Source organism: Felis catus, chromosome B4, assembly GCF_018350175.1.
Source record: "Felis catus isolate Fca126 chromosome B4, F.catus_Fca126_mat1.0, whole genome shotgun sequence".
In the NCBI taxonomy this organism is placed as follows: Eukaryota; Metazoa; Chordata; class Mammalia; order Carnivora; family Felidae; genus Felis; species Felis catus.
Window position 1 is genome coordinate 1959098 of NC_058374.1, and position 27904 is coordinate 1987001.

At 47.5% G+C, this 27904-nt stretch overlaps 1 protein-coding gene across 3 annotated transcripts in view; it reads right to left on the reverse strand.

Annotated features, from left to right (window-relative positions):
- Positions 1–21661, reverse strand: part of ADARB2 (adenosine deaminase RNA specific B2 (inactive)) — a 429400-nt gene extending 407739 nt beyond the window's left edge. Inside the window, exon 1 of one of the 3 annotated variants that reach the window (XM_011283586.4) lies at positions 21091–21652. In XM_011283586.4, the coding sequence (XP_011281888.2) occupies positions 21091–21190 (100 nt within the window). In that variant the 5' untranslated portion in view covers positions 21191–21652. Of the gene's footprint in view, positions 1–21090 lie in introns of all 3 variants that reach the window. The other 2 variants (XM_045060802.1, XM_045060803.1) reach the window with 2 other exon arrangements.
- Between the last annotated feature and the right edge of the window lie 6243 nt (positions 21662–27904).

Here is a 27904-nt window from a genome sequence, read left to right on the forward strand (position 1 = left end):
ATTTACATGTGTAACTTCTGCCTTTATAAGGAATAGAGGGTCGGCTCTGACATTTCTAGATTATTCCAGATGGTGGTAGACTTCTCACAGCTGCCTAGAATTTAATATGACTCTGAATTGTGCTTTCATGCCTCCAGAAGAGTCCTGATAAAAAAAAGTGGAGCTTAATTACCTTCTCTGGGTGCTTTATCCGTGCAACGTTAGATTGGTGCTTAGTGTTTATTTTCAGGACTTTCAAACTGCCCATTATTTGTTTTGCTCAAATCTCACCCATTAAAAAAATAAATCTCCAAGTTATGTATGCCTCAGGTCCATTAAGACAATTCACAAAACAATAATGTTCTAAGCTGTATCTAAAACAGATGTTCCAAATTCATGCCCCTAAGTTCCTCCAGGACAGAAGCCCAAGTGACAATGACTATTTTTTAACTTTTAACTGAATCTTTGCACAGCTTCCGACGCACAGGTGTTCAGAACAGTTGCTTTATAGTGACCGGCTATTTCCAAACAGAAATATAATATTTATTCATCGCATGAAAATGAATATTTGGGGGAAGAATTCACACAGCTCTTATGCAGGCAAACGTCACATATTTTTGATAAGACTCTGTTTCATATAAAGGTAAGAAATCGCCAAGTGTATTACAGTTTTCATCCCGTTGTGAGGAAGCAGGTGCGGGAAAGCACGTGATGGGAGCATCTCATGTGGTTCCTGTGTGGAGAGCCAGTGGGAACTGAGGGCGCTGGGAAGGCTCCCTTTTACCTCGTCCAGAAAGATCTCTCTTGGTCTTGCCGTGGGTGACTAACACCACATTATAAGATTGCATCAGTAAAATCTCTTTTCTTACTAACAAGCAAGGCCCCCAGATATGACAACATAATTTTCATTGTTTATGCTTCCTTGTGAAAGGGTATCCGATGGTTTCTGATGCCAGCTGGGTGACATCAGGTATTAAGAGAGACCAGTTGGAGAAAAAAAGTTTAGTGGGAAGGAGATGGGTAGAGTCAGGCCCCAGGCCGCAAGATCTCAGACTGAAGGCCCAGGACACCTGCGAGGCAGACACGCCTGGAGAGGTTGGTGGGTGACGCGGGGCCGCCATGGGAACTTGGCTGACCTGTTTCGGAAAAGCTCTAAGCTGAATGGCACAGAGTCCCCAATAAAATATTCAGTGTCCCCGGCCAGCACTCACCCTAGGCACAGAACTGTCCCAGCCACGTGGGGAATTGGGAAAGAAAACTACATTGGGCCATGTCGACCTTAGGGCTCCACAATTGGACGAGTGCAGGATATGGAGCCCGGGGAAGGAACAGGACGCTCAGACACATAAACACAATCACAGAAATGCAGAGCCCATGTGTGTGAAATATCCATAGCCCGACGGTGCTACACGGTGTTTCTCAGGAGGTTTCTGGTGGGGTTTACGGAGCATTTTAAGGGCCTAAATCCTCTTTTGCTTGGCCAAAATGACATGGGAATTGAGCATCTCAGGTGAGGCTCTCTGTGAAGAGACTGTGAGTCAGCCTCAGTGTCTTGTGTGCAGAGGTCTGTTGGACGAGGATGTGGACCAGAATTCGATCTACGTGCACCGAGCGAATTCTCTCGGAGGAGAGGCTAGTGCCGCGGGTCTCACAGGGACACGAAGGGATGGGGTCGCGCCCTTTGTCTCTTTCAAGCCAGCCAGCCATGTGGGATACCTACTTGCTTCCACAGGAAACAGAGAAAGTTGAGGCAGGGCGCACGAGACATGTGCGCACCATAGAAAGACAACTACCGCGCAAGTTCACGTCAGGGCCGGTGCTCGGTCAGCCAGTGGTTTACGGAATGTGTTCCCTGGAGTTCTGAGGGCTTGCAAAGCTTAGTTCTTTCTTTTGCGTGAGAAGACTCCATGTGATTTCAGTTAAAAAACGTTCCATTGCTTAGAAAACATTTGATGAGAGTCGGCAGGACGATGTGTGTGTAAAAACCTTAAGAGAAGGAAGGTTTTCTTTGAGCTAGGATGGCGGTTAAAAAAAAAAAGGAAAATTTAAGCACTTCCTATATAAAATTTTAGGGCAGGATTTGGAAGCATTAGAGGTCAGTGTCCCAGGTCGACACTGCCCTGGGAGGAGGGGAGGTCATACAATGCAGGTTGCGTCTGAGATGGACCCAGGGAAGCACTTGGTCAGCTGAGGGGTGAGCGTCTCCATAGAGAAGCCGGCCCGAGGAGCAGACAGAATGCAGACACAGTCTTTTGAAAGCTAAGTGCTGACCTTGGTGTCACTTACTAAAAACTAAAGCTAAAATAATTCACCTGACAAGCACTTCTGACCCGCACGGAGCCTGGCTTGCCAGGCGTGCATTCGGAATGTAAAAATGGTATCCTCAATAGTCAGCCTGAAATGGTAAACACTAGGTGTGGGTCCGAACTCACTTCTTACATTTTGTATTTAATGACACGGATTGGATGTACCCCCCCCCCCTCCGCCATACCAGCCTTGACGGCCCTGACGTCACCATGCCAGCCTGAACGGTATGAGGTGGCCCCACGAAGACCGTCAGCTCCTTTAGACGCTGGGCGCACATTTTAGAACTGGCTCTGTGTGGACGCGCCATCAGAACCAGCTGATTAAAAACCAGAGGCTTCGTTGAAACCTTAATGAAGTCCTTTTATAACCATAATATCCAATTAGTTACATATGCTCTCATATGTTCCTGAGTCAGATAACCTAATTTTTTTCTTCCTGTGGTTTCACAACCCAGTTCATTGCTTTTATTAGAAAATAAGAAGTCTGCGGTATGACTCTTTATGTTTCCTTTTTTTTTTTGCCTTGGCTACCAGGAAGCCCAGTACTTTGCCTAATGCTCGATAGTCATATCATCCCCCCCAATTCTTCCATTCATTTTGGGAGTGTATTTTCATTTGCAAAGGTTCACTGTATCTTTTATGGTAATCACATAATTTTCTTCTGGAAAGTACGCGAGGCTTAAGGGAAAAATAAAAATCACTACATGCATTTTTTTGCTATATGAATAATTGATTTTGTTTAACTGATTGGGAAACTTCCAAGGTTACTTCTTATTAAAATGTAACAACATAATTCTTTTAAAACTGTGGGTGACAATTGACCCCAAAGAGCTAGGAAACGTGGGAACATGCAGGTATTGTGATGCTGAACAGGAATAACATCCGTGAGCTGGGGCGGGGGGAGGGGGGGTGACCCAGTCGGTGGCTCACCACCCGCTTCTCAACAGTGTGTTTCATTTTGGCCTTGCTCTATTATTTGAAAAGGATTCCAAAAAGAAAATAATGATAGTTCTTACTTATAAGCAGTTGAAACTAAACACATTAGTTTTAAGCAAAAAGAGCATTTACTGGAAATAGGGGATTCATAGAGCAGACAGAGGTAGGGGGAAACGGAGGAAAGTAAGAGGTGTTCCGGAAGGTTCCAGAGGTCGGTGGCAGGACAGCGAGGCCAGAAGCCTCCATTACCACTGACCTCCCCCCTCTTCCAGTTGATGGACCAAGCTCTGAACACCTTGCTGGACAATCATGAGCGTTGGCTCAGGGTTACGCTTCGCGGAGGCCCCTCCCCCTCCGACATCCATGTGTGTGTCTGTTCCAGTGCGCGCGGATGTGAGGCCGTGGGCCATCTGGCTTCCCCATCAGGAAGGTGGCTTCGATTCTGAGCAGACTCTAGAAAATAACCCTAAATCTGATAGATAGTCTTCTAATATGGCTGGTGACAGTAATAAAGAAGGTGTTAATGGGTCTAAAACTTATGGTTCTTAGGAAGAAAACAGAAGGCTTAGATAAATTAAAAATCGTAATACAGATTGCTTAGTAGCAGATTCCATTGTGAAGGAGGCAGTGGAAATGTTCAGTGAGGCTCAATTATTTGGGCATTTCTTAAACTCTATCCCAGGGAATGCTAATGTTAAGTGAGACTTTAATGTATGGTCCCCAAAAGTTAAGTTTAAAATCTTACACCAAAAATAAAATAAAATAAAATAAAATAAAATAAAATAAAATAAAATAAAATAAGTTATACTGCATGTTTCTCCCTGCCTTGGATATTATCAATAAGTACTAGCCCTGAGAAGTCCTGTAGTAAAACAACTCGTTAAATTTATAAAGATCAAAATATCCCAAGCTTTTTTTTTAAAAGGCATCCTGAATGTTGCATGAATCTCCCCGTTTTACTTTACCCCCGTTCCATGGAGAAATGACCTGTGATAAAATATTGGCAGATTCAGGAGTCACAAATCTCTGAATTTATCTCTTATGGATGTCAAGGGTCTACTGGAGAGAATATTATAATACAATATTAATTACTTGAAAAATCCAGAAAGTACCCCTAAAGTTCACATATGCCCTGGGGGACTGTCCCGTGTACCCAGTCCTGTTAGGGCCCCTGCAGGACGGACAGACGGTGCCACTGAGATTCCTGACTGAACGCGTTTCCTCAGACACATTCCCATCATCCTGTCTGTGAGCCGCCCGTCCTCTTGAAGGACGGGAAGCCGGCCTCATGACGCAGGGATACAAAGCCGCGTTGCCCATGTCTCTGCCGGATTTCCTTCGGTTTTGATTTTGGAAGTGTTCTGAGCTCTTCTCATTTGAAGGCACAGATCAGGCTCATTTCTCAGCGGTTTTGGGGCAGGGACATCAACGTGTACATGTGATGGGGGTTGATGTCTGGTCCCAGGATCCCCTGGGGTCAGGCCGCAGTGTGACAAAGGGCAGATCTGGGGCCCGGGGGCAGTGACACCCTACGGTGGCACCCCCTGACTGTGGGCGTGCTGCCCTACAGGTGGTCCCCCGTTATTGCGTGGCTCTCTGCTGTTGCCCCATTCTGAGACTGTGCTTTAGAAACGATTCCCATCCCCCCCAGTATGCATGCACACTTAGCATGGTTTCCAGCTGGTTTTGTGAAAACCATCAAAACATTAAATGCTGTATTGGACAAGTATGAAGCAGGAACATCGAAACCACAAATGTGTGAATAATATAGCTCAGGAAAGTGTCACAAAAAAAGGGAAAGAGAAAAGAATGCCTTGAGGTGGGGAGGTCTCTGATTATTTAGTAGAATGGTAACAATATTTGGTGTTGTGACTTTAACTACCTTGATCTAGAAGCTTCTGAGAACCAAACAGGCATTGTTTCCAATCACCCCTCACTACAGATGGACATGGGCCCTACCTTGGCCCACCGGTACACGTAACTGTCCTTGTCAAGAAGTCATTAGTAGAGGGGCGCCTGGGGTGCTCAATCGGTTGACCATCTGATCCTTGATTTTAGCTCAGGTCATGAGCCAGGGGTCATGGGATTGGGCTCGGTGCTGAGCACAGAGCCTCCTTGGGATCCTCTCTCTCTCCTTCTGCCCCTCCCCTGCTTGCTCTCTTTCTCTCTCTCTCTCTAAAATAATGATAAAAAGGAAGCCATTGGTGGAGGCTTGATAGTCCATTTAGAGCAAATTTTGGGACAGCAACTAATGTAACAGCGGAAAGAGGAGGGAGTAGTATAAAAGACAAGTACACAGCCTGTGTATTTATTGTTCTTTTTTTAACTCACTTGTGCCTAGTGCCTTGCCAGCCCGTGTTCAGTGTGGAGGCGTCTATTGGCAAGGTTATCAGAAGGTTTAAGGCATCCGTTACCTTTTCTCAAATGAGTCCACATTATCCATTGGATGTTCCTGTTGCCTTGGCGAAAATGATCCCACAAACACCACACCCCTGTGAAGCTGGACCAGACGTGCGGTTGTCGTAGCCAAGTGCAAAGTCAGTGCATGTCTGGGTGAAGGTAGCGGGGGTTCATGAACAAACCACACTTTCAAACTCAAGCCTTGTCTTTTTGTCAGCTTGGAGGGACCTCGGCCACGAAGACTGACCAGGACCATAACCGATTCATTATCATTCAACTTGTGTAAAGAATTCAAGTCACTTAAAGCGACAACAACAATAACAACAAAGCAACAAAGAGAAGGAAATGAACCAGAATATTACAAGAGGTAGAAGTTTACTGTGTGTTTTAGGGCCAAATAAATGTTAATGTTGATATAAAGATTTCAGAAAGAACGAGTATTAAAACTGAACTTTAAAAACATAAGCTTATTATCAGAGTGTTTTCTAAATTTGCCCGTGCAGCAGCGTTTTCATCTGGCAAGGTTACAGTTACGTTCCGGGATTCCGGGACCTGGCTTTGCCGTTTCTATACTTGTAACACGAAGGGGGCAGAGACACGGTTACGCACACATTTGAAGTCACTCAGATCAGGAGCAACTCTGGTTGTAAATCGACCGGGACTTGGAAGACATTTTTACAAATAAGGAAATTTAGGCACTGGTATTACGCCAGCGGGAAAGTTCACAAAAGCCCAGTGAGGCTGATGTACCGTGTGCCATGCGTAAGCCGAGACCCTCGCGTGATACTGGTGAGACGCTTCGCCTGTGGTAGACTGGGCTCCGTGCCCCAGACTCAAGGCCCCTCCACTGAGAGGCGGCCTGTACTCTATCTTGCTCAGTTCTCCCCTTGTCCCTGTTCCGGATCTGGAGCCTCCCTCTGTCCAGGTAACCGAAAATCTCTGCTCGGTCCTCTGTGTGCCCCACCTTCAGGCCTGAGGGGACTTCCCAACCTTATTTCTGGAGAAAAGGGATTGAGGTTCATTGGCCTGCTTAAAAACTTTTTTTAATGTCTCTGAGAGACAGAGTGTGAGCAGGAGAGGGGTAGAGAGAGAAGGGGACACAGAATCCGAGGCAGGCTCCAGGCTCTGAGCTGTCAGCACGGAGCCCGACGCAGGACTCGAACTCGTGAACTGTGAGGTCATGACCTGAGCCGAAGTCTGACGCTTAAACTACTGAGCAACCCAGGCACCCCTCATTGGCCCTTTTTAACTCCAAGTACCAAGAATTGGTGATTTTCTTACAGAGGAATTAAAGAAAACAACAGAGATCCTACCTGTGTGTGTTTATGTAAAGTGATTTTGTAAATAAGATTTGGAACAGATGGGGAGAGTGATTTCAGTCAACTTGTGTGTATATATCGTCCTCTGCGTTAGCATCCGTTGGCTACGTCGCGGGAGCGTGGAGTGCTTCCTCATGAGGGCCACTGTCATTTGACTGCTTTGTTTCGGGGTTGGTGTTTCCAGAGTCGGTCCTCATAGGGTGGGCTCAGACGTCCTATTGACTATTCTGTACCCAAATTTGTTTCTGGAATCCAGGTGTCATCTATTTACTCAGGGAATTTAAAACAGGGCCGATATGTTTACCTGCGGCTTCCGCTTGATTTTGACTTCGTTTCTCCAGCACAGAACCTGAGCCAGTTCAATCTAGGAAATTGGAACAGTAAACTTATCCTTTACGCATGAGAGTAGATGAAACATTCTGTTCACAAACACACAGAAACACACAAAGTAACGCAGAACGTTTTCATGTTGAATCCAGATGTGGAATAACCAAAAACCTGTATTTAAATCTGAGGAATTCATTTTATGATATTCAGATCTAGCTCCAGCATTTCACTGAATGAACAGTATGTTTTATTTTCATTGCACACTACTAACTAACTTGAATATCACAACAAAAAAGGGCTCGTGTAGACTTATCTTCCCGTGTATGGTGTTGTGAATTTACAGCAGGCTGGATTCTCTTTTTTCTATTTGTCTTTTGAGAGAGAGAATTTAAAACATCCTCACTTCTAATCTTATTTCAATGTGTTCCTTAAATATCTTGCCTTATGCAACAACTCATGTTTGTTTTGGAATTGAATAGCCGTGCTGTATAGACATCTGAAAACTAAACATGCTGATGTCTGAGTTTGTTCAACCATCTCTACGGTTTCCTTTAATCTTCAAATCAGAAAATTGTGTTACTGACACCACTTAAGCAAATGAACGTGCAGTGGAAGATATATAGACATAAATATTTGCATATATGTGTATTTACATATATACAAACACATCCACACACACACTCATTAAGACGTTGTGCGCTGGTTTCACAGTGAAAATGGCAAGTACCAGTCTCTCCCTGACGCCCTTGCTGTCACGGCTCTGTGTCACAGCTCTTGTGGGCACCGGTGACACAGCCTCTGAGGAGTTTCCGCAGGGGAATCCCAGGTGGCAGGGGGCTCCACGGGGCCCGGAGAAGACGGGGTCCGGTGCTCTGCCCACCCTTGCCCTGGAAGCCCCTGCTTCCAGGGGCCTGCCCTCCCACGACAGCCTCTCTGTGCCGATGTGTCCAACTCTACCCCGGGATGGAGACTTTCTCAGCACGGGCACCTGAGGACCCAAGGCCCTGGGCTCCCGGGCCGGCTCTTTCAGTCTGGAGCTTCCTGGACTAGCTGCTCATCCCTTTGGGTGCTACTTCTCTCATCCACAAAACGAAGACAGTGTTGGGGCATCTGGAGGCTCAGTCAGTTGAGCGTCCGACTTCTGCTCGTTCGGGTCACGATCTCACAGTTTGTGAGTTCAAGCCCCGCTTTGGGCTCACTGCTGTCAGCACAGAACCCACTTTGGATCCTTTGTCTCCCTCTGTCTTCCCCTCACCTGCTTTTGTTCTCTCTCTCTCTCTCTCTCAAATAAATAAATATTAAAAAAAAAAAAAAAACCAAGATGATGTTGAGTTCACGATACCTGACGGTCCCCTTTACGTCCCGATAAGAAAAGTTTATCACTGATCCTACTCCAGTTGGAAGAAGCGTGGTCAGTCAGGGGTGAAAATGACCTTCCCCACTCACACTTCTCAGAATCATGCCCGTTCACCCCACCTGCAACTAGAAATGAGGATCTTCAGAGGGGCAGGAAAGCACGAGGCGGGGCAGAATAAGGTAAAACTCCCTCAAGTTTGTACCATCATATTGGGGGACAACACAACATGACGGACAATTGAGAAGAAAATTCTGGGCATCATTTAATCACATCTGAAGCTGGTCCAATTCTGCAAGCAGATCATCCACAGGAGAGACCAGGGGCATGAAATGGAACCAAGGAACTCACCGGCCTGCCCTGAGGTGGACGCGATATTTCTGGAGAAAGAGCACTGCTAACCTAATGGGACACCTTAATTTTCAGGAAATGTCTCTGAAGGCGAATGGAATTCTGGCTGTTGTGGGCTGAATTGTGTCTCCCCAAATTCACATGTGGATGTCCTGACCCCAGGACCTCAGCATGTGACTGTATTTGGAGACAGGGTCTTTGAAGAGGGGATTAAGGTAGGATGAGGTTACTGGGTGGCCCTAATCCAATTTGACTGGTGTCCTTATAAGAAGAGGAGGTCAGGACACAGCCATGCACAGAGGGATGACCATGTGAGGACAGGGGGAGAGGGTGGCGTCTGCACGCTCAGGAGAGAGGCCTTGGAAGGAACCAGCCCTGCCCGTGCTCAGATCCCGGACTCCCCGCCTCCAGGATCCGGGACAGTGTGCTGTTCTATCACAGCAGCTCTCACACGCTAACCACTGTGACCTAGACATTCTTTGAATCGTTATTTCATCTAATGAGCACAAAAAGTCCCGTCTACTCTACATTTTATCTTGAAAGTTCGCGCATCGGTTACCTAAATATGACACGTTATGAATATACGTACACAGACATATAAATGTGATGGTGTCTTTGCATCTCATGCGAACCTTGAATATTTTCACACAGAGGTGATTTTGATATTAGTGATAAGAACCCTGATATAAGAAATAACACTTTAGAATGGGAACAAATGAGTCAAGGCCATCTTGGGAAACAGGTCAGCTCACCTAAACGTCCAAAGAAGAAAAGTCCAGAGGAATCAAGGGCACAGACGGTCTCCTTAACCATCTGAACTAAGGATCAGACAGTTTCCTGGTGAAGAGGTGTGGATGTTAATGTCAGATTTCTGCTGGTTTCAATCTTATCAATTCCTACTTTTATTGTTTCCCTGCTGTTCAACTTCGGAAACATTCCTAAGTATCATTATAGATAAATATCTAGACCTAAAGACCGCAGCCAGCATCGCTCCTGCCCGCGTAAGTAGGACGCACTGACGAACTTTATCTTCCAGTCTCCACACGTCTCCTGCCTAATGAATGTATATGAGATGGAGACAGAGACAGAGAGACAGAGAGATAATCCCAAAGCTCTCTTAGGTAAGAGGTAAGAAAGACCAGGGAACATGCCATCTACCTGGAAGCAAGGGACAAATTCGGTGACTCTCATCATTCTCAGGACGTATTCTGTGTCCACAATATTGAGTGGACACGGCAGTGGGGACACTCCCTATGACTATTCGGATGAGCTCTGCGTCCTACTTTACACGGCCTTCAGGAAAAGACAGGAAAAGAGTGCCAGGCTGCATCACGTTAGATGCCACGTTTACTTAGTTTCCTGGGCTTGGCCCTAGACTTTGTGTTACACACGTGCACACACACACACAATGTTTGCCCCAGCCATGAGGACAGAGCGGAAGTTTTGTGAGCCAAGGAGCAAGGTGGTAGCTGAGTTCTCGGGCAGCGCCCGGACCTTCATAGAAGGAGGGTGTCTCACACCGGTCGCAGGGGTGGGACAGACGTGCAGCCACCAGGCATGTAGTGCCCTGGTGCTCAAGCTGGAGGGACAGAGAGAGAGTCTGTAGAAGAGTCAAGGCAGAGGCACCACGGTCCAAAGTCCTGCTCCCTAAGAAGCATCTTTGGAATCTGTATGGTCTGAGGGTTTCATCTCACCCCATCCACACAAATGCCCACGAGCGTGCTAATTCTCAGAGCAGCTGGCTTGACAAACAGTAGAGATGTGCCTCCCGAGCTTCTTGGGGGGTTTCCCCATCATGGACCGCAGAGAAGCCAGAGCCCAGTGACGGGTGCTTTCTGACTCTTTTAGGACATTTTCGGAGCTTTTGTTACAGCTTAGTCCCTGCCATTTACCATGGTGGCTGACCCATAAAGGTGTCCCATAAATGCTTGCCGCATGAATAAATTCAGATTTACATATTAACAGCTTAAAAATAAATCAGACAGCATCCTTTATAAATTTGCAGCCTGAATCTAATAATTGGTCCTATGACAACAGTTTACTGAGGGTGCACAATGAGACGGCCACTGTACTAATTTACGGGGACACAAATCTCATCATGGTGCCCATCCCAGAAGTCACCTCACACACACAACAAACTTTTGCCTTTCCCACCAGCAGGTAATTCTACGTCATCATCCCAGAGCTGGCTTCTGAGCATCTCCCCCGTATGCTACGGCCCTTCTTTGTCCCCTACAGCTCACACCATCTGTACACAATCCCCTTAGAAAACGTTCCCGTCTACCGTATTGTCCTGATTATTTCCTTAAGCCATTCTTCCTTCAAAAACAAAGTCAATTTTCTCAGTGGGTTTTAATTGAGTAGCTATTACGTTTGACATTGCAGGAGAAATAAAAATGCTCAAACCTAGAGGGGTTTATATTAGTTTTTACTTAGGGGTTTCACTTGAAATAATAAAAGAAATGGAATAGAAATCCAATTTTGTAAAGAATACAATCATATTTGGATTAAAAAAATTCCCATAGAACCTAATAGTGTGTTGGGGTCATGACAGTTTATTTCTATTCTGTGTTTTGAATTTACATCTGTATGTCTGTATCTCCAGATACAATATAAGCCCAGACACAAGGATCATGCCACCTTGTTTTTCTTGCATATTTTCGGTTCCTAACTCCTTGCTCAGAGGGAAGAAATCGTACTTACACATCAGATACAGCCCTGAATACACGCAAAATGTTTAAGGCAAAATTGCAAACAGACAGAATTGGATGCCCCATACTTTTAAATCAAGTGCCCTTTCTGTTTTTGAAGGTACAGGAGATAAAATGCAGGAAGGTGAACTTTGATCAGGGCACAGGAAGAAAGAGACGACGCTGTTCTCTGTCTCCCTCCCTGTCTCTGTTTCTCTGTATCTCTGTCATTCTGTCTTCAATGAAACCTCTTTCTGCCATGTGGCTTTTGTGTCTCTCTTATTATGTGATATAAGAGGATAGATTGATTTTCATTAGTGGCAAAGACAAAAATATTTCACGTGTGTGAAATATGCAGAAAAGGATGTTTTTAAAAAATGATGTTTTGGAACTTTATAATTAATGAATGTTTACTTCAGGACCATAAGGCATGGTCATAAGCCAAGGTCATTTTTCAGCTTTCTCAAGGAGTCTGAGCTCTCAGAAGTTTACTCAAGATTCATTTAATCTGTAGTCGAGTTTTTAAATGTCCATCTAAAAATGTGTACATATTAGACTTTTGCTGTTTAGAGTTAATCTTTTAATATTGCGATATTTCCTTACTTCAGCAACTGCTTATATGGACGGTGGAGCTTTGAACAACACCGGGGGGGAGGCGCCGAACCCCTGAGTAGTTGAAAATGCACGCGTAGTTTTGATTCCCCCCAAATTTAACTACTAAAGGCCTACTGTTGACCAGAAGCCTTATGGATAGCATAAAACACACATTTTGTATGTCACGTATATTAAATACTATATTGGTACAACAAAGGAACCTAAAGAAAAGAAAATATCCTTAAGAAAATCATAAGGAAGAGAAAATTTTACAGGACCGCCCTGTTTTTATGGAAAAACATCTGTGTGTAACCGGACCCGTGCAGTTCAAACCATGCTACTCGGGTGGGCGTTATTTCAAATCCTGACTCTGTTATCTTTCTATATCATCTCTATATTGTCTGCGTATATTACAAATCTACCCAAAACACACAAGCGCAAGCTTTTAATGACTTGAATTCTATTCATTATCTACGTATAAAAGCCCAAATTATAATTTAACTTCGGCACAAATTGGATTAAAGAACTCAGGTGATTACATAAAATTATATGAACTCTCAAATTTGTTAGATCTAAAGTACGTATCTTCCTAAATGCTTCCTGGGTGAAAATTTCCCTGAATTTCAATCAGATCGAAGCCGTGCCCGTGGGCAGTTCCTGACCGAGCACAGACGTGGGACCAGCACACATTTACAAGACATTGCGGTGCCTGCCCCGAGCAGTCTTTCCCGGGCTATCAAAGGAAGGGGTTCCCTATTCTGCTGTCTTGGGGTTTTTAAAAAAGCTACTATGTATCCTGGGATTTTTCCTAGGGGTAGAGCAATATTTTCTATTCCAAGTTTATTTTTTCTTTGGAAAGAAAACTAGCAGCATTGACTCATTTGAATACAGCAAATTTATCCCGAACCGTAAGGGTTTGAATTAAAAAGTCACTTCCCGTTACAATTCTGTTGGAATCTGAATAGGCATTTGAAGACTTTCGTCTACAGTATGGGTATATGGAGCTCAGGCACAAATAAAGATATCTTCATTTCTCTAGTTAAATTTGGTCCTCTATGTTTTTATTCACCCAAGGAGTAGTGAAAGGTGCTATTTTTAAATATTCTCTCACTTAACAGCCAAATGTATAAAAGTCTTTTTTTTTTTTTTCTTTTAAGGGTACACGTCAGACTGTCTGAGTTTGTGCACATTTGGCGTCTCAGCTCTCAGGCCTGAGCGCCGTCCAGTAAAAAGAAAGTGTGTGTTTCCTTTAAGGACACGTCGCTTTCACAGCCGTGAGCCTAACACAAGCGGAGCATCTGTTACCGACAGGGTTGAGTGAACCCAGCCAGACTTGGGGTGCAGGGGAGGTCAGAATCTATTTTGCTGACGTTTCTGTCATGTTTATTAAATTGCACTTTTCCAAAAGCAATTAAACTTTTAGGAAATACTGCATTAATTTTAACGAGAGGAAATCTGGGTACTTCCGATGGGCTCGGACGGATAAAATCTGCGGCTTAATCAATTACTGGTGTCCTAGGCGTATGCTCTGAGCCGGCTGATTATGATTCCAGGTCCTGCTTCTAGAAACAGAAGCTCCCCCACTTTTGTTTGCTTTTAAGCAGAGAAGGGACTCAGTTTGGGTTTGCATCTTCAACCAGTGACAGGCCCCCTTTCAGAGAACCGAGTCCCCTCCACCCTGTTTTAAAGCCACATCTAGAGGACACATTTGAGAAATCGGGTAAGGCACTGCAAAACGATAAGGCCGGTCTCCCGTCTCTCAGCCGTGGGAAACAAGGATCAGGGATTTCATCCGAGATAAACGGAGCAGCGGAGATTAATTAAATCTGTAAAATTCTCCAAAGCACATCCTGGTCCAGGTGTTTAAAGGAACGCTTTCTATTATGTGCAAATCACCTGGCGGTGTTGAGCGCTCCCTTGAGTGTGAGATTCACTTCTGTACGATAGACACTCGAGAAAAGAGTGTTTACTAATGAATTCTGAGCAATGTTAGTCTCATTTACTGTCCACATGGTGAGGCAACGGCAACAGAAAGACACCTTGATCTGTTTCGTGAATAAGTTCTCCATGGGCGCCGTCAAGGAAACGCTCAGCGGGCCGGATGCAACCAGACTGCGGCTAAAGTGGGCATTGCCTCCCCTAGACGTACTGTCCTGTTCCCCCTTTTGTCTACACTGCTGGACTTCCCTCCCTAAACCCTCAGAGAGTTTGATCCTCCTAGGAGCGGAGACAGACCCGTGCCTTCCGGCTGGAGGCCAGCTCCAGGGAACCTTCACGCTGGTCCCAGTGTGCCACACGCACGGCCACTCTGGCCGCCCTCCACTAGATGCTCGGCCAAGCCACCTTCAGCCCTGCATTTTAAGTGTGCGTAGCCCCCCTCGTAGGGGGTCAGAAGCAACGATCTTAAAATCTAAGAGCCACCTGGGCATCTATATTCGACGTCTCTTCCGTGTTTAACATACATAAAAAAAAGCTACTTTTCTTTGTTTATGTAAATGCTCCACTTACTAAACACTATGTCTTAATCAAGCATAGAGTCCCCTCTTTAACATAAATATAAAATTTATGTTACCTGTTTGCTATTTTTTGAGATTTAAAACGTAACATTCGCCACTGGTAATTTTTAAAATTTAAAACAGATAATAGTGAATTTGTGTATACACACGTGCGTGTGTGTGTGTCTTGTAACACAAGGAGGAAATTTACCCACCACTTTCTTACCAGAAACCAGATGCTAATTGTATTCGTTCCTCACCCATAAGATAATAAAATGAGCTTATTTTTTTGCTGCCCTTCATATGCAATGCCTGTAACTAGGATAAAAATGAGGGGAGGGAGAAGACCCACACCCTCAGATTAACTCTTTTTCTTTTCTTTTCTTTTTTCCCCAAAGATTTCTCACTCTTCAGGAAAAAAACAAAAAACAAACAACTTGTGTCTTTGCAAGTGATCAGGCTCACGTCTGATAAAATTACAGATCTCTTGCGAAGCAGATCTCTCCACCTCTAGGCTGGGGCTCTCTGATGTGGCTCCTGGGAGCTGGTCCACTCGTCACTTTGCAGGTGGGGCAGGGGCTCTAAGAGCGACGTTGCCCTGACGTTGCTGAGACGGAGTCGGCCAGAAGTCAGATACAGTAGCCCCTGTGCCCCATTCCTTTTAAATAAAATGCACAGGTCAGTACAAGTTTGATCACCAGAGAGGGATGTTTGGGAACCAACGTGGCCACACGTGTGAGGAAGGGCAGGAGTCTGTCTGACGAATCTCTCAAAGCGCTCTCCTTCCTGCTCTCGAAAGCCTCACAGATCTACACGTGGATCCAGAGTCGGATAAACGTTCCTCCTCTTTTTGGAAGTACGGCCCCTTCACCTGATGGTGGTACATCCTTAAGTGAATTGAAGGATATTAATGGCTAGGAATACACAATTCTCTTTGTGTAATGAAACATTTAATGGCATGTACTTCCGTATTTCAGTGGAGGAAAAACATTTAATTGAAGAGATAGGAGTTAGTTCACGTGCACTCTATTCACAGATACTTAGCAATGTGAATTCAGACAGGCCCTTACTGGCCTGTTTTTCTGTGTAACACAGAGCCACATGATTAGTGTTAACACTCAATAGTTGCAATATTTGTGAAGGATATCGGTGCTTTTCCTTTTTCACTTGGCATCAACCTTTTTTTTTGTTTTGTTTCCAGTTTAGAAATGGCTATAAGAAGTGCTTCTAAAATCTTGCTTTCACCACGTGGAAATTTGTCCCTTTAGAAATCTTATTTGCTCGTAATTAAGAGCCCGCTTTACCAACGGAGCATCGATTTAGAAATGATATATTTATGTGACGAAGGACCGAGTAACAGAATTATTTTTGTTTTACGAATTGTTTAAAATTGTTCGTGTTACGAAAACACCAACATTCATCCCCCAGCATTTTAGGAGAAGAAGCAGGCAGACATAAAAAATGCTCAAATACTTCAACTGCCTTTACGACGTATGCAGGTACAGCTAGGAACAACAAACACACATATGGCTTTTAAATTGGACCCTGAATGCTTTCGGAGCATAACTTATCTTCCCCTGCCTCAGATCAGAAAAACACAATTTCCTCATTCTGCATTTCCTTACATAATGCTCCTCTGGGACAGTGCTTCTGCGGTAACTGAATCACCACTATTTAGATACGGATACATGAATCTCATATTTTTATTCTAAATTCAAGTTCACTCATCATATCTAATGCCCTCGAAGCAATCTCAAATTACTGCTATTACACGGGTCACTAGAAACCAGAGGTACTAACACAAATTTTAAAAAGAGAAAGAGGGAAAAAAGCGCTACACAATTAGAGGATGGTGAATGGTTTAATCAACTTAATTTTATCACGAAATGCAGTCTCCTTCCTCCCGAGCCGTCAGACGGCGAGGCAGGCGGGGGCACGGGGACGCGCGGCCGTGGTGCGGAGCTGTGTCCCCACCAGCCAGGCTGAGGCACACTCGTGTGTCACCCGGGCATCGCTGGGGACGAAGAGCCTCATCCACACGCGATCTTTGTGTTGTGTTAATTTTTCACGGGATCCCGGTTCACACCAAGCCCGTGCCTAGCAGCCGCCCGCTGCCCTCATTCCGCTCCGTTTGCCAACTTTTTATTTGCACTTCACGACATTCAGTGGCCGGCCCTTGCTCCCACCCTACTTTCCTGTGATTCATCAGCTCACTGTCACTCAGCAACATCTCGTGTTGCTGTTTCCAAGAAGCACCTTCAGTGTTTCTGAGACTGTGTGTAAGGATCGCCCTGTGACAACATCTACATTTCTGGCATTAACTTCTTTGGCTGTCAAATGCCTCAAAAAAAAAAAAAAAAAGAAAGAAAAAAGAAAAAAAGAAAAAAAGAAAGGTCATGTGCTGATGACCGAATCTGCTTTGTTGACTTAACAAATGGTTGTTTATAGAGCCTTGCGATAGCTCTCCAAAGTTCCCTCCCTTTCTCCGTCTGGTGACTGACTCCCCTGGCTCAGAACCCCGTCCTCCCCCCGTTTACCTCTTGGAACCAGCTGAATTTGCATGGGCTCTCCAGCCAACTGCAAATACGTTTTGCATCGAAAGAACAGTTCTTGAAAAATTTCCACAAACTTGAGTCATTTTTACACGCTGTATGTGCTCATTGTCAAATACTAAAAATATTTTCTTTGCAAAATGCATTTCATGCTGATGCGTGCCTTCAGGACAGCTACAGTCGCGAAAGAGAGAATGGCAGAAATCCACGACAGAATACAGGTCCTGTTTTAATGATTGAAAATATACCTATGAAATTCCTCGGACACATCACCCGGAATGCAGCCACTGGTTGAGGGCTATCTGATAAAATTTGAAGTGATTTATGCTTACATGTTATACTGTTTCCATGAATACTGACTCTTCCTACTCCACCTGGTTCAGTCGGTACCGATTTTAGATAGCCTTCAACCTTCGCCTTTATTATTTTGGGCTAAAATACAGACCTTCCATAATATTCACGCATCTAGTCCTTCTCGAGTACGGGGGACATCGCTCGGAGCACCCAGCACAGATCTGCTGGTGTGCGATCGCCTCGAATAATCCCACTGCCAAGTACACAACAGAGTGCCGACTCTCAGAATCCCCCACGAGCAGTGAGCTGAGTGGGTGCTGAGTTGATGAATAAACTCCGTCAACTACGAGTGCTCCCGGTATTTTCTGACAGCAAGCTGACACGTCTCCCCCATGTTACACGGCTTGTGAGCAGCTGTAGCCACACGTGTAAAAATTACACGGCTTCCCTGTCCTTTGCACAGTGCTTTTTCTTCCAGCTGCCTATTTTTCTCCTCCTCAAAACTCAAATCTTGACATTTTTTCACTGGTACAGAAAATGTAAATTGTTCATAAATAATTTCTAAGACAAAGTCCCCACTAAAAAGTGACACAAAGAGAAAATGCAAAAATGCATCATACGGGGTCCTGATGAGAGAATGGGAAGAGACGGGTGGGTGGGTGGGTGGGTCTACTCTGGACCTCTCCTTTAAGGTTCATCTGGGGGAGACATGCAGGTCCCGGCTTGTTAATACCCGGGACCAAGTTGTTGTTGTGGTTTTAATTTTTTAGTTTTTTGGATTCTTAAAGATCTATACTGCCTACGGTGCCTGAAAACACTGAGTGCGGGGAAACATTTGATTTCTGAGGCTCTGGATCACATTTCGTGGTAATGAGAGCACGGTATGAATCTCACACTTAAACTGTAGCTATAGTTTTTATTTCAAAGCCCACGGATTATTTTGACAATAATAAGTGACGTAAAAAAAAAATGTATCAAAGCACTTCTGGAGTTTACACACAGAACACTGATAGCTTTTCACAGCCCGGGGAGCCGAAAGTTAAGATGTGTCTTCAAAAATCACCCCTGTTCATTAGAATAGGTGGAAAAGGACATACCGTTGGCACGTAAGCCTCACGTTTATTCCAATTTAGCTCCTCCCGTACGAGACGGGCTCTTTCTTTGTGCTCCCAGTCGGTGGCTCTAGTCAGTCCACAGTAGAGCCCTAGACACATTCCTTAACAACCATCAATACACACGTGGGTTTAGAATTGTGACAAACACAGAGTTTTAAGTGGGTGAGCTCAAAAGCCGAGGCCACTGCACTCAAAGGCTGTCTCCGGGAGTCATGACGGTCAGAACGCAATTTAAATTCCCCGTTTTTCTTGGTAGAAGAGAAGAACGAGGATCTACAGAATTACACGGAAACTGACCTATTCCCAGCACATGCAGATGATGAATTAACGTGTCCCGTAATTGCTATGTTTTCTTTTGATTTTCCCACTTACGGTTATCTTGTTAACTCTCCCCTACGATGTGAATATTTACAGTTTGAGCTGACTGCCCTACCAAGGCCGCTGTCCGCAGACGCCACAGGAGATTTCACCCCCACACATAAACCTACGAGCACTAGGAGTTAGCACACGCATGCACATCAGCCTTTCCCACCTCGGTTTTGGGGCACGAAAATTAAGAGACCTGGTTTCTTCGAAAAAGCCAAGGCATGGGAATATTTCACACAGAAATTCCACTTTGAACTGTTCTAGTTAAGTTTACAGCAAATGAAGTCTTCCTTCCGGTTTCTTGTTGTTCTTCTCCAAATTGGATGCTTTCTAAGCCAGCATGGCTGACATTTAAAGGTAAGAAAAATGAATTTGGAGAAAGGCTCCCACGTCCATCAGCTCGTATCTTATTTCTGTAGAATGCTGTTTTATTGTGAAATATTACCCCCTACTTTTCAATTTTAATATGTAAGTAGACTAAACAGCAATGCTGGGAAACACGAACACTTACGATTTACAAGATAATGTTTCCTTGTTCCCTCTTTTAAAAGTTGTAGTCATCATTAAATTCTGTGATCCCCCCCTCCACCCCTTTTCGCTGCCACTTTCTGTCGGCATCACTCCGGAAGGCGCCCGCAGGTCTGTTCCCAAACGGCATCGCCAGGTAACCAAGTGGGCAGCGGGCATCGCCGAGGCAGCCCTGAGAGTTGAGCCGGAACCACAGAATCCACCCCCAGCCGAGTTCCAGAGCCCAGGGCTCTGGAACCTCCCCGGGAAGGGACCGCTCCCCGTGGTCTCGACTCGCAACCATCATCGGTGACTGTGTGATGGTGGCATTTCTGTCTCCACGCTGCCTGGCTAATTTCTGATTTCACGGAAGAAGCCGGGAAGGGCTCCGGGGGTATTTGAGGGCAGGTAGGGGGAGATGTGGCAGAAACTTCTGCCAGGCCACCGCAGAGGCGACGACCCTCTGGGGACACAGAGCAGCCTCCAGCACGCATCCTGCGGTAGGAGGCAGAGAATCCGATGCATCTTAGTGGCATCTGCCCCGCGGTTCTGAATAGCTCCGTGTTGACTCTTTCCCCCCACCCTTAAATCAACACATTTCAAACCGTCAGAAGAGCCGAACTTTCTCCGGCAGACTCATGGTGAGGGGCTGCTGGTAACGAGTTCCTCCCCGGGAGGGAAAGGGCAGGCGCAGGAAGCAGCCCCCCTCGCTCCCGGGACCGCGCGCACCCCCACGGTGGCATTTGGGGCACGGGCCCCAGCCCCCGGCGGAGCCCCGGAATGCACTAACTTCAAGGCGGCGGTCCCCACAATGCAGACGCCACCCCCAGGGAGTCGGGAACAACCTGTCACCCGCTGCTCGCGGCTCGTCCTCCCTCCCTGGTTTGCAGGGTTTCTGTCACTAACGAGCTGCCGTGCCTCCTTCTCTTTCCAGGTTTCAATCTCTGCTCCCCCCCCCCAGCCACCCCAGGACCAGCCCGTGCTGCCTGCGGGTCCCAGTGTTTACGGAGCCCCGAGCACCGAGCAGACCGAGGGGGCACGTCGGCCAGTTTGGAAGCGTGGTCGCCAGCATCCTGCCCACTCCTGCCTCCGAGACGATTTGGACGGAGAAGCTGGCATGAGGTCCGCTCCCTTTTCTGGGGCTGCTGGCTCACACGAGTGTTTCCTTTGGCACGGGTGCTGCTGTGGCCTCGGAGAGGGTCAGAGGCTGTGTGAGGCGGGGAGGGGACTGGCCTCCGGTCCCCGCACCCACTCCCCCTGCTAACCCTGCTCCCAGCCGGGCTGTGCGGAGCCCGGGCTCTCTGCACCCCCCCCCCCCACCCCGTTCCTGTCCCCTCGGAGCCGGCAAGAGCCCCCGGGGCCTCCACAAAGGGACGCGAACTCCGGCGCTCTGCTTGGAGCAGACCCCCCCAGCCCCCCGAAAGTGGAGCCGCGGGAGCAGGCGGACCCCACACCCGGGGTGGGGGAGCGGTCAGCGGAGACAGCGCAGAAAGCAGGGTCCTTACCTTTCCTCTTGGACCGCCGCCGTCTCCTCTGGGACTTGCATTTGAGTTGGCCGCTCAGCCCTCCTCCGGCCCCTCTGCTGGTGCCCAGGACCGAGGCCATGGCCCGAGACGCAGCCGCCAGAGCCGGGAGGGACCCGGTCCCCAGCAGCTCACCTTTGCTGCTGGCCCGGCGCTGCCGGATGCCTGCGGGCCGGGAGCGGGCTCACTTTTCAGGACGAGCCTCGGGCTCCCGCTCCTGCTCCCCAGCTGTTCTCGGCCAGCTCGGGCGGGGGGACCCCGGCCGGCAGCAGCTCCTCCACAGGACTCGGCGGGGAGGTGCGCCCCCTCCCCGCTGCCCTCCTCCTCCAGGCGGCCGCTCCGGACCGGGCTCCCAGCGAACGCAGGGCTCCTACTTTGGCTCGTCTGCTAGTTGTTTGGCACCAGCCACTTTGAAGCCAATCACGCAGGGAGCTTGTCTATTTGCTGCTGCAAAGTCTAATTAGGTCCAATCACAACTGTCTTCTGGCTCTGACATCAGCACCACCAGCCCTTTGCATCCCTGTCAGCCTGCAAACTCAGCTCCCGTTTGGACGGATGGAGCTGCCCAGGACGCGGTGGAGAGGGAAGGAGGCTGCACGGGAGGGAGGGGACGGGGAGGGGACAGCTCGCCGAGCCGGCTCGTCTGGGAGCAGCCCGAGGGGACAGCTTACGGGAGCTGCTGCCCCGGGCTCCGACCACAGGACCGCGCGTGGGCTCTGCACGCTCCGAAAATGCCGTGACCGTGTGTCTCTCCAGGCGAACAGCTTTTAACTAGTTAATTCACTGTGTCAAGGGGGAGATCTCTCGCCAGGAAATACGGACCCCTCACCTGCTCAGGAAGGGACTAAGATTTGCAAGTCCCCGGAAGACAGCCTCTTAGGGGTATTCATTTTACAGAGAATGCGTGTTTGTCTGTTTGTTTGTTTCCTTGTTTTGTTTCTTTTTCCCCCCTTCCCTACGTCTCCGCTGTTCCCTTTGCTAAAGAAATATTGCATAAAGACAGAGGTGTTCGGATCCGAGTCTGATTTTTAAGGAGAGGGATTTTAATGGGTTGCTTTATTTAGGCAACAATGAAATGAAATGTAGGAGAGCTTCCATCTGATAGTTTTATTGCCAAATATAACATTCGGATGAAAGAAAGTCGTGTTTACCAGGAGGCGGACTGCAAATTGAAAGAGTTTTCAACAATTTTTTTTTCCAGGGCTATCCTATTGTTTCAAGACTGTACTTATGACACGGAGAATCTGATGTAAAATATAAGAAACATAACCAAGGCATCATTATTGCCTTTTGCACTCAAGTCTCATAAGCCATTAATTAAAATAGTAACGGTTTGGGGAAAAATCCACCTGCAAAGTCATTAAGCGAGCATTATGCTTCAGATGTTGATAAGATTTTGGCATGTGAGTATTTCTATAATATTTACTATTTTATACGCACTGTTTCCATGCTCCTTATGGGCCTGGAAATTTCTAGATAATTTTCTTTGATAAGGAAAAATCACCCCTCCAGGGAGCATGGGGAACAGTGAGGTTGTCCAGATGCGTCATGGGTTGATCTGATGGGTCAAAAACCCATGTGTCATTGGTGAGAGGGAGGGGCACGTCTGATTCCAAATCCTAGCTCCCCTGCTCTGATTTTGGGGAAGTACGCTGTGCCTCGGTTTCCCCATCTGTGAAACGGGCGTCACAGCAGCATCAGCCTCCTAGCTCCGTCCACACGTGAGGACTGGTGCAAACAGTGACTGGTACGTGCTAGTTACTCTGCGATTGTTCAGTAAACCAATCCAGTAAATACTTTGGGAAGAGTGAGCGTACGTTACAGGTGGGCCCCGGAGAGAAGGAGCCCTAGTAGCCGTCTGGCTCCTTTCCGACTGACGAGAGTGGTGGGAACAGGCCCCTCTGCTGAGCCACACCGAACAGTCACGTTCCCCCAACAGCGCAGCTACATGAAGCTGCCGGTCCTTTGTCCCAAATGCCGGAGAAGTCCACGACTTGCCCACCTGCTCCCTGCAGCACAAGAGATATTTGAGAGCACCGGCCGCATGCGGAGATGTGGCCGCGGGACCCTCACACTCCCCAGCCGCCCACGACCCGCCTGCCCCACGTAGGTCGTGGCAGAAAACCGGTCCCTAGTTGGGAAACCGAGGCCCTGCAGACAAATGTCACCGTCAGGGCGGTCTGCCTCTCGCGGTGGCCTTTCTCACATCCCCACATCACGCGAGGCAGAGATGCTGCCCGTGGACGCATGCACAGTGACTCTCTTTTGAGGAGCTGGGGTAGGAAAAACAGTCCCCATGTGGTCTCCATGTTCAGTGTGGTTGGAAGGCCAAATCAAAACCTGGACTTGAACACGTAGATTCCGATCTGATAAAAATCTCGGCCAACCTTTCCCTTTCTGGAAGTTTCTCCAGTTCACTTATTGATTTGTATTGTGGTATAGTTTCTGCCCATGTGGCTTTAGCGTAGGTATGTGCTGTTTTCTGTATTATCTTGCGTGAGATCATGTTTAATCGGTGAGGCCAGAGCCGTGTAGAGCTCTGAGAAGTTTGCCTCTCGTCGGAGGAAAGGCTTTTGAACAGGCTCACGATTACAAACATTCTAACTCAAGGATGCGTAAAGTGAGCGATGTTCATGATCCGCCATTCTTCTGATGAGCCTCCTGGCCTTTGTGTGTTCCCCAGAGCGCTCGGGCACAGCTGGACAGCCTCCACTGATGACACAGGTTGGAAAAGGAGCAGAAGCCAGTGTCACCCGACTGCCCGATGTCACCTGACATCGGGAGACGGCGCTGATGTGTGTCTTGAGCCAGTTTGAGCCAGCGCCTGCCCTTCCCACGGGAACAAGGACTGGGAGCGAGCCTCCCAGGAGACGCCCGGCTGCCCAGAGCCACCTGTCAGCTGGGGGCTCTACAGAGCCCGAACTGGGGCAGGGGGAAGGAGCTGGCCCTCACTCCCAGAAACCCCTTTGTGCCGGGAAGGTGCCGGGTGGGGTCCCCTCTGTCCCGTCCTCACTCGCTCGAACTGTGGGCTACCTCCCCGCTGACCTCTCCACAGACCCTATGACCCATGAGGGACGCCACGTCCCCGCAGGCCACTGTGGAGGGCGCTGAGCCAGGTGCACAAATGTGTCCGCAGGATTCGTGACAGTGGTGGCCAAGTGCTCGAGGTACAGGACATAGTGGATGTTTTATACTGCGTCTCGTCTGCTGTCCACAAAGACCCCATGAGAGCAGAACTGAAACCGAATTCCTTTTACACACGAGGAAGCCGAGGCTCAGAGAGACCTGCCCACAGTCACTGAGGTCAGCCCGAGGGCCACACTCGGATCCTGCCAGCTGGCCAGCCTGTGACGTCCGCCACTTTCCTCTACTAGTTTTAGTTCTAGCGTCGGACACTGGTGAGTTTCGTGAACTCCACAAGCCTTCTCTGAGATACGGGAGGCTATTAAATAGTGACTCTGACCTTCAGTGTTTAGGTGTGTGTGTATATGATTTATAAACACAGAGAGTTACACAGAACATATAAAGAACCCGTATCTCTACCCATACCTACATCTATCTTCACTTCTGTGCCTGGATATCTCTATCGAGATGGGTTCTACATATCGACAGGTATCTATGAATATCGAGATACAAACACGCTCAAGTATATGAGTAAGGAGCTGTGACGTCCACAAGTTCCAGATGCAGCCGCAGGGCTCTGAACAGGTGTCTGTCACTCCCAAGCACCCCATGTTCAGTGTCTCTCACTCCCCAGCACCTCATGTTTAGCCTTCCTTCTCAGAACAAACCTACGATGTGGGCGGGAGAGACCTCATCGTCCTTACCTCGCCACTGAGGTTGAGGAGGCTCTGAGTATTGGTGTGTCTGGACCAGTGTTGCATCGGTAGATGGTGGATCCAAGACTCAGAATGTTCCAAGGTATTCCACAAAGAGCATGTATCAGAGATCTCGTCCCACAGGCTCACATGGCTGACCTGACCTGTTTCTGTCAAAGGAACCTGAGGTCTGGCCAGGATGCGCGGTCACAGGAGTCCTCCTTGACCAACTTACCGTAATCTCACTTCTTAATTCATCACGGTGTCTGTATTTCTAGTCCGTTAAAAGTATAGTTAACGTGGCTTCGTACAGGTTTCCCCAAACAACTGAGAACACCCACAGAAACTAACATGACTTATTTGGAGTCCAAATTTTAGCTAATGTCCCCCTCCCCGATGAGACAATTTGCGCTCGGTGGAAAATAGCAGAACAAAGGGTCCCCTGGAGATATTCATGTCTGCTGACTCACAACAGTATCACAGGAGGCATGAAATTATTACTTTTCACAAACAGGGAAATCACACAAGAGGGCTTTTTTAGTCTTTCATCTTGGCCCATTGTTCTTAAATGTAAATAACTCACATCAAAGAACTTGGACATGAGACCTGAAAGTATCGGAAAATAATATATCAAGACAACAGCTGCAGTGACACAGGCATCCTTATTCACAATCCCTCCCAGGGCACGAGAGACTGCGGGGAGGCCCTGGGTGCAGGAGACAGTCCTGGATGTGAAGATGCTCTTTGTACAATGAATTACTAGACTCATTTCCCCTTTGTTCGTTTTCTTTGTCCCAAGCGTGCCTGCGGTTCGAGGGAAACCAGATCCATTCTTCCCAGTTCCCCGAATGAACGTGGTGTAGAGCAGGTTTGCGAAGCGTGCCTTCCAGACTTCCATGGGGTGCTACTTGTGGGCACACGTGTGCACACACACACGTTTTCGAGTTCTCAGGTCCAATTTGTCGTGCAGGGTTTTCTACATGGGCCGACATGGCAGATTTTTAACTCGAACAAACAACTTTAGACTAAAACTCACTTGAGTTCTGTATTCATGTTTAAGGGAATGCTACTTGGAAATACAGGTGAAGACAAAAAAACATTCGAAACTTGTCACCACAAGACCTGGCTTCGGGTTCTGCTTGCGTGTTGTACTATGCCCAGTTTGGGACGTCACATGACCCCCCTGAGCTGCTGTAAACTGAGCAGAGAGAATAGCACAGAGTTTCTGGGAGCAGCAAAGAGAACAAGTGAGCCGAACGCTGTGTGAATGGACCCCGGGACGCTGACGTCACTGAAGATGCTTACCGTGGCCTTTCAACACACAGGGCGCTGGTTTTAATCAGGGACTCTCCTGCAACCAGCAAAGCACATAGAACTGAAGGTGGTCCTTGGGATAAACAGAGCCCACAAGAAGGTGCCTGCCATTGCGTGGACCCTGCGGGCGTCGGGGCCCCATCGATCGTGCAACACAGGTGGCTGAGTCACCTATCTCTCCCGCAGGCTGATTGTAACCCCGATGGCATTTCCCCACACGTACAGGTCGACCTCCAGACGGGCCTAATCTCCAAAAGCACTTGTTTCTGCTTGCTCCCACTTTTCGGTTGAAGTATGGAGTGTTGCTACCAACTGTTTGTGTAGGAAGTGAGACACCATGACCCGAAACACTCCTCTTCAGTGCTCTAGACAGACCCGCCTCCTTCCACTTACATTCAAGATGCCCTGGGTTGCCAGTTTCTGAAATGTGAATCCTTAATATTTTATTGGATCACAAAGAATAACCATCATTTAAAAACCTTACTAAAGAACACCCCATCCTAGATTTTCCCTTGTGTCTTAAACCAACACAGTTCAGAGTTCATATATGTGTGTGTGTGTGTGTGTGTGTGTGTGTGTGTGTGTATTTTATGTTCCAAATCTTCTTCTGGAACCAGCCATTTTCAAAATGAACAATGTTGCATCCCCAGAGTGCCCTGTGACAGCATGAAGAAAGAAAGAAAAGGAAACACAGATGGAATTAATGGTTTGGGGTGTTAATCAATGTAATAAATTGAAAGGCAGGACGCGAGCTCGTCGGGAATACATTTCAGTTGTCTGAACTGGGGGTGGGCTGATAGAATGGATTTATGTTAATTCTCTACCCGGATGTTTAAAGTCTAAACACTTCATTTCCTCCCACGGTTTCCCAGATTCTCCCATTATGTGGCAGGCAGGCTGTGCATATGTTATGAAACCGGCGCTGGTTAGTGACCGGAACTTTCCCCTACACCTGCCGGCAAGGATCACGGAAGGGCAATGGCTTGTCCCACTGTTCATGTCAGGCTCCGGGCTGACAGCACAGAGCCTGCTTGGGATTCTCTCTCTCCCTCTCTCTCTCCGCCCCTCCCCTACTCATGCTCTCTCTCTCTCAATAAATAAATAAACTTAAAAAAAGAGAGAAGCTAGAGATAAGAAAATATTAGAAGGAATGCAGATGTGGGTTTCTTAGTGGGTTTGAAACTCGAATGGAAACCCCATGCGTCTGCCCTGACCTAGCCTGGCCTGTGTCTGGGGGCCTCTTGTGTCCGTGAACAGGGACCCTCCTCACAGGGGCGTCCTCCTGCCTTGTCCTGGGCCCACTTGTGAGTGACATGGGCAGTCACAGCACAGAGCCCCGGAGGCAATGGGGGCTCCCTGTAGGCAGACAGCACTCACCGCAACCCCGTCCCTGAAATCATGTGGTCCTCAGGAAAGCATCCAGGTGCTAGCAAGAACGTCATTGGTCATAAGAGGTTTGTGCAAACAGCATGTGACTGCATTGCCCTCCGTGGACGGCAGCTTGGCTGTCGTCCATCAATGCAAGATGCAGACTTGCAGGCCGTGTGTCTGAATTCCCAGAGATGCACTCTTGTTCCCGTGAGAACTGGAACCCTTGGCCCGTGCAGAGCGGTCCTCACTCTCAGGATCTCAGGTCCATAAGGAAAGTGACGCATCCCCCACCC